The sequence below is a fragment of the Lathyrus oleraceus genome, chromosome 7 (genome assembly GCF_024323335.1).
Source record: "Lathyrus oleraceus cultivar Zhongwan6 chromosome 7, CAAS_Psat_ZW6_1.0, whole genome shotgun sequence".
Lineage (NCBI taxonomy): Eukaryota > Viridiplantae > Streptophyta > Magnoliopsida > Fabales > Fabaceae > Lathyrus > Lathyrus oleraceus.
The window spans coordinates 33999243-34008467 of record NC_066585.1 but is presented as its reverse complement, the minus strand read 5'-3'; the positions used below and the strand labels follow the sequence as shown (position 1 = coordinate 34008467).

The following is a 9225-nucleotide window of genomic DNA, read 5'->3' as shown; positions in this document are numbered from 1 at the left end:
ATTAAAACAGTCTGTTAAAACATTTATTTCTCTTTTTTTAATATTAAATTATACATAATTTCTTAGGTGTATTTATTATTTTAAATATTTTTTTTTATTAATACAGTTTTTTATTTATCTGTTAATTTATAATAAAATGTAGAAACCTAATATTAAATCTATTTATATGTAAATAATAATCATATACAAATTATACATATTAATTTTATTATCACTTCATATATATATATATATATATATATATATATATATATATATATATATATATATATATATATATATATATATATATAAAATATATATATATATATAATATATATATATATATATATAATATATATATATATATATATATATATATATATATATATATATATATATATATAATATTATATATATATATATATATTTATATATATATATATATATATATTATATATATATATTATTTTGGATATATTATTTTATATTTTATGGTTATATCATAAATTAATTTTTTTAAACTAATATATTAAGTGGGACTTATAAACGTTCTTAATTTATTATAAAACTGTTGCAAAGTATTGAATTATTTGAAAATAAACATCATATTTCATACAGTGTTAGAATTGTCGGTTTACACAACTAATGACGGCTTATACAACGATTTTTAAAATTATCGCAAATAATGCTCGCGACACCAAATTTAATGACGATTGACAAACTATCACAATGTTACTTTTGTGACTCTCAAAACTGCCGCAACCTACTCTCAAAACTGCCGCAAGAAATATGACTTTTTTCTTATATAATACAATTTTAACCAACAAACGAACAACATTAATCAACTTTAGCATGTTCAACATTCATCAACCTTAGCATGTCGAAATGTTAGTTGAGAGACTCGATACACGTGTCATATATCCATAGGTCTAACTATAGTATAATAAAAGACTTAGTCAACACTACTGCAAATAATACATTTCATGACGAAGCTTTCACCTCAGTTATTGAAAAACCGAGGTCAAATGACGTAGAATGCGCTATATATTATATTTTTTAAAGAAAATTTATATTTAACATTGGTTTTCTAGGATAACGGTGTGAAGACAAGCTTCTTCAAATGTTAGTTTTGGTTAAGACAAGTTAGAAGAATAAGCTCATGATAAAAGAGTGGAAAAAGCTCCATTTCAAAGACTAAAGTATCAATTTTCAAATTCAAGTTTTGAAGAATAATTTTGGAATGATTGGTTGATTCATTCGTGTTTAGGTACAAGTAAGTGTTTCCATTATGTTCATTATTAAGTACTCAAGAAAAATTATGGTAATCATGTCACATTGCATACTTACTTTTAACACCTTTGATACTTGGCCAAAACTCATTTCCATAAGTATTTTTCAGTTTCAAAGCAGGTGTAACCTGTTACACCTTTCCTGGTAACCGGTTACTCAGTAGCGCATTTGTGTTCTTTGGATGAATATGGGAGGTGTAACCGGTTACATCATTTTTGGTAACCGGTTACACGCGCAACTTTTTCAAATTTTTTAACATCACTTCAGGTGTAACCGCTTACGCCCTTTTTAGTAATCGGTTACCACTGAAGCAGTGACAGTGGTTCATTCAAAATCTGACTCAAACGATTTTTTTTTACATCCCTCAAGTATGGTATCTTTTCATGCATTCATGCACTTTCAGAAAGGTGTTAAGAGTCTATAAATACTCTACTAATCAGATTTTAAAAAACTACCTATCTCATTGCAATTCAAATTTCTTACTCTCTCATTTTCAAAACAAGTGTCTTGCCATACAATTTTTTGTTGAAACTTCTGCATACATTTTCATTTCATTACTAAAAGGTTCAACTCTATAATTCTTTGAGCACTTGTATAACATATTGTGAATTGTCTACTTGATAAAGAAGATAAATTCTAGTAATTGATATACATTATTATCAAACTTCAAACTCTTGTAAAAATTCAGATTATTGTGGAATACCTTACTGTCCTGGATTGTTGGAAGCAAAAGAGTGAATAAGGGATGAGTGTTCTCCTATTTCACTTTGTAGAGATCATAAGGGAATTGTCCTTATTGATTGATTTAAGAGCTTGTGTATAGTGACTAGGATAGGCTTGTACAAAGCTCTAAATAGATAGTAAAATCTCTTACTGCATAAGAGGACTAGAGTACTCTCGGATTGTGAGGGGAATCAGGATTAGATAGTAAAAGCTCTAAATAGAGTACTCTCGGAATGTGTTCTTTATCTTTCTGCACTTTACCGTTTTCTAATCATCACCAAACCATAAAGTTAAAAGCATGATTTTAATAAACTAAAAATCGATCAAAGTACCTAATTCACCCCCACCCTATGGGCAATTACTACTTACAATCTGGCATAAAATGTTGTTTAATATTTGAGCTTCGATTTCCAGCTCCCGGTATTTTATATTTTAGTCACAACTAAAAAGACGCCTTTATTTTTTATACATATTACATCGGATATTATCCTTTGTTTGTCTAGAAAATCCGATGTAAAATGGTGTTCAGTGTTTGACCTTTGATTCTCAGCTCCTGCAATTAATATTTTATTTACAACTAAAAAGGCACATTTATTTTTTATACATTTTACGTCGGATATTATCCCTCGGTTGTTGAAGAAAACCGAGATAAAAACTAATAAGACAAATTTTATTCCTTCAAAATTATAATATTTTGTCTCCTTCATTTTTTGCGTCCTAGCGAACGAAAGGAACCCATTCTTCTCCAACAAACGAAGGAGTTTCCCAATACTCATAACCACCACCAGTCTTCTCTAAGGAGGAAGTAAGCTCAAATTCTTCTTTGTTAAGTCTCTCATCACATTTCTGGTATGCACAAATTCTCCATTACTTTTGTTTGTTGTTTATGTCATTGATGTTATAGTCATAGGTCATCGTCGTCGTCATTGATGTTGTTTCCACATGTGGTTGTTGATGTTGTTTACTATAATGTTGTTATGGTATTTGTTGTTATTCTGGTAGTTATTGTTGGCTGTGTACTATTTTTATTTTATTTTCAGAAATTGTATGTGATTATGGATTGTAGTTGGATGAAAGTCAATAGATTAAGTGAAGATTATGAGAACGGAGTGATTCAATTTCTTGATTTTGGGGGGGAAAACCTTCCTAAGGAGAAGTTTTTTTTTGTGTTCTTGTAAAATTTTCCGAATTATGCACAAACATCCAAGGGGTGAAATATTCAATCATTTAGATTGTGATTGAATTATTCAAAATTATACGAAATGGATATGACCTGGTGAAGTGACAAAAAAGACCTATGTCACCTACAGTTGAAGATGATGATGAATTTATGAATGATACTCTAGAAGATATGATTCGTGATATTGGGGTAAACGCTTTCAAGAATTCTAATATGGTAGATAGTTTGCAAAAATACATGGAAGAGTCGTTGTATCCGGGATGCAAAAGTTTTACAAGATTGTCAGATGTGTTAAGATTATTTAATCTTAAGGCAAGAGGTGGGTGGACGGATAAAAGTTTCACTGAGTTGCTTGAATTGTTGCAAGAAATTCTTCCATAAGGTAACACGTTATCGAACCGTAGTTATGAGGCCAAGAAGATATTGTGTCCAATGGGTTTTGATTATGTCAAAATACATACATGTCGTAATAATTGCATATTATATAGGAAATATATGAAAACTTGAAGGAGTTCCCGAGATGCGGGGAGTCACGCTACAAGAAGAAGGTCAATGGTGTTGGAGACGATGATAGTGTAACAAGAAAAGGTGTTTCTTCCAAGGTGATGTGGTACCTACCGGTAATTCAAAAGTTCAAGAGATAGTTTGCTAATGAAAATGATGCAAAGAATACTAGATGGCATGCATATGAAATGGTGTGTGATGGAAAATTCATCATGTAGTTGATTCGTTGCAATGGAAGAAAATTGATTCCAGGTTTCTATATTTTCCACTAGAACCGAGGAACCTTGGGCTTGGACTTGTCACCGACAGAATGAACCCTTTTGGTAATTTGAGTACTAACCATACGTCATGGCATGTTCTTCTCATGATCCAAACCCTTCTGGAAAATACGTTCAATGCAGGTCAGAACTCACTTGCTTTTGCTTTGATTTTTGCTTGATCTCACTCAGGAAGCTTGCAGAAGTAGATTAGAATCAACCAAAGGCTTTGGATCCATGGAGTTTTGAATCTCAAAACAGTGAGATTCAAACTCAATTTTGAAAGAAAATTCTCAGAGTTATCCTTTCAAATGGAAGGGTTTGGGGTCTTGGAGCAAAGCTAGCGCGAGGGGATCCCCAATTCTGAACCTAGAGGCTTCTATTTATAGCTGGATCACATGTTATTTGCACCTTCAAATTGAATTTCCAATTTTGGCAATGGATGATGCATGCTTGCATGGGCCTGTACAGGCCCATGAAGTCACTCCTTTAGGTCCATAATCAAGTGTGAATGAGTCTGAAATCAACTTGGAATGCAATGCAAGGCAATTATACACAACTGTTTGAAGTTTTGATTTTTCCAAATGATGATGCCATGTTCAAGCCATGCGCAGAACATTTAAATCTTGTCCAAAATGGATGAAATTGGACTTTTTGAAAAGGTTAGATCAAGAGGAGCAACTCTTATGTTAAACACTTTTCCATTTGAAGCTTGTATCATGGTTGATTTTGAGGTGGAAGTTTGGAAATTCTCTTGACTTTTTGGACTCATGGGAGATTATATATGCATAAGATGATAAAATTTGAAGTATCCCTTGAAGTATTTGATCAAAGGTTGAAGAAACTTGGTGAAGAAGTTACATAAGATACCCAGATGAACTAGGGTTTCCAAGGCAAATCAATTCCAAACTCTTGATGCTTCCTTGATCAAAATAACATGTAAAGATCATAGGGACTCATATATGATGTCTAAATCCAATGTAGACCAATCTTGATTGTGCTCTTAGCCATGAGGGTCTTAAACTCTAGATATGAGCTTGATGGATCAAAGGTGATCATGTGCCTTACCTACAAAAGAGTTAGACAAATGCAAAGACATATTTTTTTTGGTATTTTAGTTAGTAAAGATGATAAAATACAAAGTAAGATACAATCAAATGGTGCTTGGTGATCTTTCCCAATACAAACCCAATGAATGAGGGGTAAGGAGGATGCCAAGGTATGATCACAATGCTAATGCATATGATGAAGTAGCATGAGGGATCTAAGGGTCAAAATTGGGGTCTAACACATGGGAAATACACTTATTTATTGGAATTCAAAGAAGTAGGAACCCATTTCTCATAGCTCATTTGAAGATGAACATTGCGCCAAGGCCTCAATTGTATGTGAAATCCAATTACTCATATACATGATGCAAGACCTTCAACAAACAATGCACTTGTATTGTTATATTGTGACAGTCAGTCATCAAGACATGTTGCTACAATTACATTCATCCATAAGATAACAAAGCAGAAAGACCTTGATTGTCATTCGATAAGAGAGAAATTTCAACAAAATCTCTTCCATCTACTTTAAATCACATATTCACAACAACTATCTGACATATTTGAAAAGGCTTTTGATCCAACACCATTTCATCCCTTCATCTCCAAGCTTGGCCTCCTTAGCATATTTGACACATCTTGAATGGGGATATTAATCATATAGATTAATGTAACTAATGGTGAGTCGATAACTCTTAGTTAGGTGGTTTTATTAGTTAGTTATGCTTTGTGGTTAGTTAGTTAGGTTGTTAGACACTACGCCAAAAAGGTTTTTTAACAGCGCATCTTAGACAGCGCTTTTAAAAGAAAGCGCTGTCTAAGGTTAAAATAAAAATAAAACACGGAAAATGTTCTAAAAAAATTATGAAAGCGCTGTCTAAGGGGGGGTCTTAGACAACGCTTTTAGAAAGCGCTGTCTAAGACCCCCCCTTAGACAGCGCTTTTAGAAAGCGCTTTTAAATATAGACCTTAGTCAGCGCTTTTGAGAAAGCGCTGTTTAATAATTTTGAAAAAACACAACTCGTCTTCTCCAAGAAATTCAAAAAAATGGAACCCAAAGTAACAAAATTCGATCTCATAATCCTTGGAGCTTCAGGTTTCACAGGCAAATACGTTCTCAAAGAAGCACTCAAATTCCTCAACAAATCTCCTCTCAATTCCATAGCCATCGCTGGTCGAAACCCTACAAAACTATCCCAAACCCTAAAATGGGCTTCAAACCCTAATCCACCGCCGACTATCACAATTCTCCCCGCCGACACTTCCGATCCATCCTCCCTCCGTTCCCTCTGCTCCCAAACCTGCCTCATCCTCAACTGCGTCGGTCCATTTCGTCTCCACGGCGAATCCGTCGTATCCGCTTGCGTCGATTCCGGCTGCGATTATCTTGATATTTGCGGCGAGCCGGAGTTTATGGAGAGAATGGAGAGTGATTACCATGATCGAGCGGGTGAAATTGGTTCTCTTGTGGTTTCGGCTTGTGGTTTTGATTCTGTTCCGGCTGAGCTTGGGTTGTTGTTTAATTCGTTGCAGTGGGTGGGTCCAGCTGTGCCGAACCGGGTCGAGGCCTATGTTAGCTTGGAGTCTATGAAGAGGATTGTTGGGAACTTTGCTACGTATGAATCTGCAGTTCTTGGTGTGGCGAATGCGAAAGATTTGCAGGCGTTTATGAGGTCTAGACCAAGAAGAAGACCTAGGCCTCAGGTAACTCAATTTTGAACTTCATTTGTTTGGGAGATTAATCTGTTATCATTTGTGCTTAGTTTAAACTGTTTTTCATGTAAAAGGTATAAGTAATTTCATATAGGTTTTGTTTGGATGGATGAAATCGGATGGAGCGGAGCGGTATGAGATGGAATGAAGTGGTGTTCCATTGTTTGGATCATTTAAAATCGGATGGAGCGGAGTGGAATGAAGTGGTATGGCCGCTATATTTCTTCCCATCCAATTTGGGAGGAATGAAGAACTTGGCTTGTTTTGTCCTAAAATTTCCAAACTATTGAATGGAATCTTCATTCGCTTCATTCCATTCCACTCCGATCAATTTATGATATCCAAACATAGCCATAAGTTATATGCTTAAACTGTCCTCGTAAAGGCTTATCATGTAGTATGATTAAAAAATGTTTTTATATAAGGTATTTGGAAATGAGCATATGAACATGCCAAAGTTGTTTTCATAAGCACTCTTAGATATTCTTATAAGTGATTATGTTAGCTGATAAATTATAAGTCAATTTAAACATACCACAACAAACCTTCAATTTTGTTCTAAATTATATCACACTCTTAGTCTTATTTGACCTCTAAACTATATAAGTGTAATAAATAGTCCATGAAGTATTTTTCGATCAAATTAGTCTAGCTATAGAAATATAATAAATAGTGCACAAACTATTCTGAATCAAGTTAGTCCCTCAACCATAGAAATATAATAAATAGTGCACAAACTATTCTGAATCAACCTGAAGAGTGTAATGGTTTTTACCAAGTTGGCAATTTAGAATTTTATGGTTTGTGATAGAGTAGGCGTGTGTTGAAGTTTAACAAATTATTGGATGACACTCTTAATTGTTGACATTCCAGTGTAGACTACTACCTCAGTAATGGCTAGATGTTGTACTGAGAAATTTAGTTCTGTTTGTATGTAAAGTACCTTGAAAAGCAAGATAAGTTTTCTTCTTGGCAGATGATTTTTTTGCGTGTTTGTACATGTGCACATGCACTCACATAACATGCATGTTGAAATTGATGGGTAAAACATTGAAGATAGGTGTTTGAGGCATCCCAGATATAGAACAAGAAAATGAATATGGTGTGAGCAGTGAGACAAAACAAAGCATGGACTAGCTATTGGACATGAACAATAGTAGGCCTAGTTTCCTAGGATCTACGAAGCACCGGCATAGATACAAACTCGGACACGACACTCACTCAGACATGTTGACTATAGTAATAATTTGAGAAAATATATGTATTTAATGTAATCACATATGTCGGTGTTGTATTGCTGTCTGGAATCAGACACGCCTTCAATATGAGGAAGAAAGACATCGCAGGAGAGAATTAGTTACATACTTACATGTTGAGTTGACAAATTGATTAGGCAATGCAGTGCGGTCATAGGGGGTGGAGTTGAGACTATTGTTTATCATTGTAAAAGCTTAAACACTTTCTGCTTTTAATGTTAAACTTACAATAGTTCTTCGATCTGGTGCACCCTCAATTGGTTGAACCTGTGAGATAGGGACGTCATTTGATTTGAAGCCTCGTTATTTGTCAATTTGTCTATTGATTTCAAATTTATGTGGTGTGTCGATTGCACTTGTATTGCCTTTTATCCATGTACTTTTTAAATATTAATAATACTGTTCTATTTTTATTGATTTCTGTTTTCGTGGTTGTAGATTCCTGGGCCGTCTCCTTCGAAAGGACAGACTATAGAACACCAGAAGAAAATTGGCCTTTGGGCAGTGGTGCTTCCTTCAGCAGATGCTAGCGTTGTTCGAAGGACACTTTCAACACTAACGGAAAAGCCCAATGGTCTTCCTGGGTCGAATGAAAGTTCTGAGACGGTTCAAAAAAGAGAGGCTTTTTGGTCATCGGTGAAGCCAGCTCATTTTGGTGTGAAAATAGGCTCAAAGTCTTTGTTTGGCATATTAAGAATTATCATGGTTGGAATTTGTATTGGTCTTTTCGGAAGCACTGGTTTTGGACGGTGGCTTCTTTTGAAATTTCCTTGTTTATTTAGCCTTGGTTGGTTCAGGAAGAATGGCCCTTCTGAAGAGGAAGTCGAAAGCGCATCTTTCAAGATGTGGTTTGTCGGACGCGGTTTTAGTAACGGGAGTCTTGCTTCACAGGAAAACACAAAACATGATATGGAAATTGTAACTAGAGTAACAGGACCTGAAGTTGGATATGTAGCGACCCCAATAATTCTTGTTCAGGGTGCTCTCATTCTTCTCAGCCAGCGCAAAAACCTACCTAAAGGAGGTGTTTACCCTCCTGGAATCGTATTTGGTCCTACTGATCTCCAACAGAAACTTCAACAAAATGGAATATCCTTTGATGTCATCTCAAAAAGTACTATTTCTTCTTGAGCTTGTAAGTTTCTATCTTTACACTTTAATAAGGAGTGAAATTAAATACAATGGTCACATCACAGAATTAGACAACCATATAGAGAAAAACTTCATATCTGTTTTTTCTTATTTATTTATCAAGAGAATTTGAAACATAA

General features: G+C 34.4%; 1 protein-coding gene across 1 annotated transcript; it reads left to right on the top strand.

The window, feature by feature from the left end:
- Positions 1–6032: 6032 nt before the first annotated feature.
- LOC127106169 (probable mitochondrial saccharopine dehydrogenase-like oxidoreductase At5g39410) lies at positions 6033–9150 on the top strand. The gene is made up of 2 exons (XM_051043457.1): positions 6033–6689; positions 8393–9150. The coding sequence occupies exons 1-2, from the start codon at positions 6033–6035 to the stop codon at positions 9083–9085; spliced, it is 1350 nt and encodes a 449-aa protein (XP_050899414.1). The 3' UTR covers positions 9086–9150.
- The last annotated feature ends 75 nt before the right edge of the window (positions 9151–9225 follow it).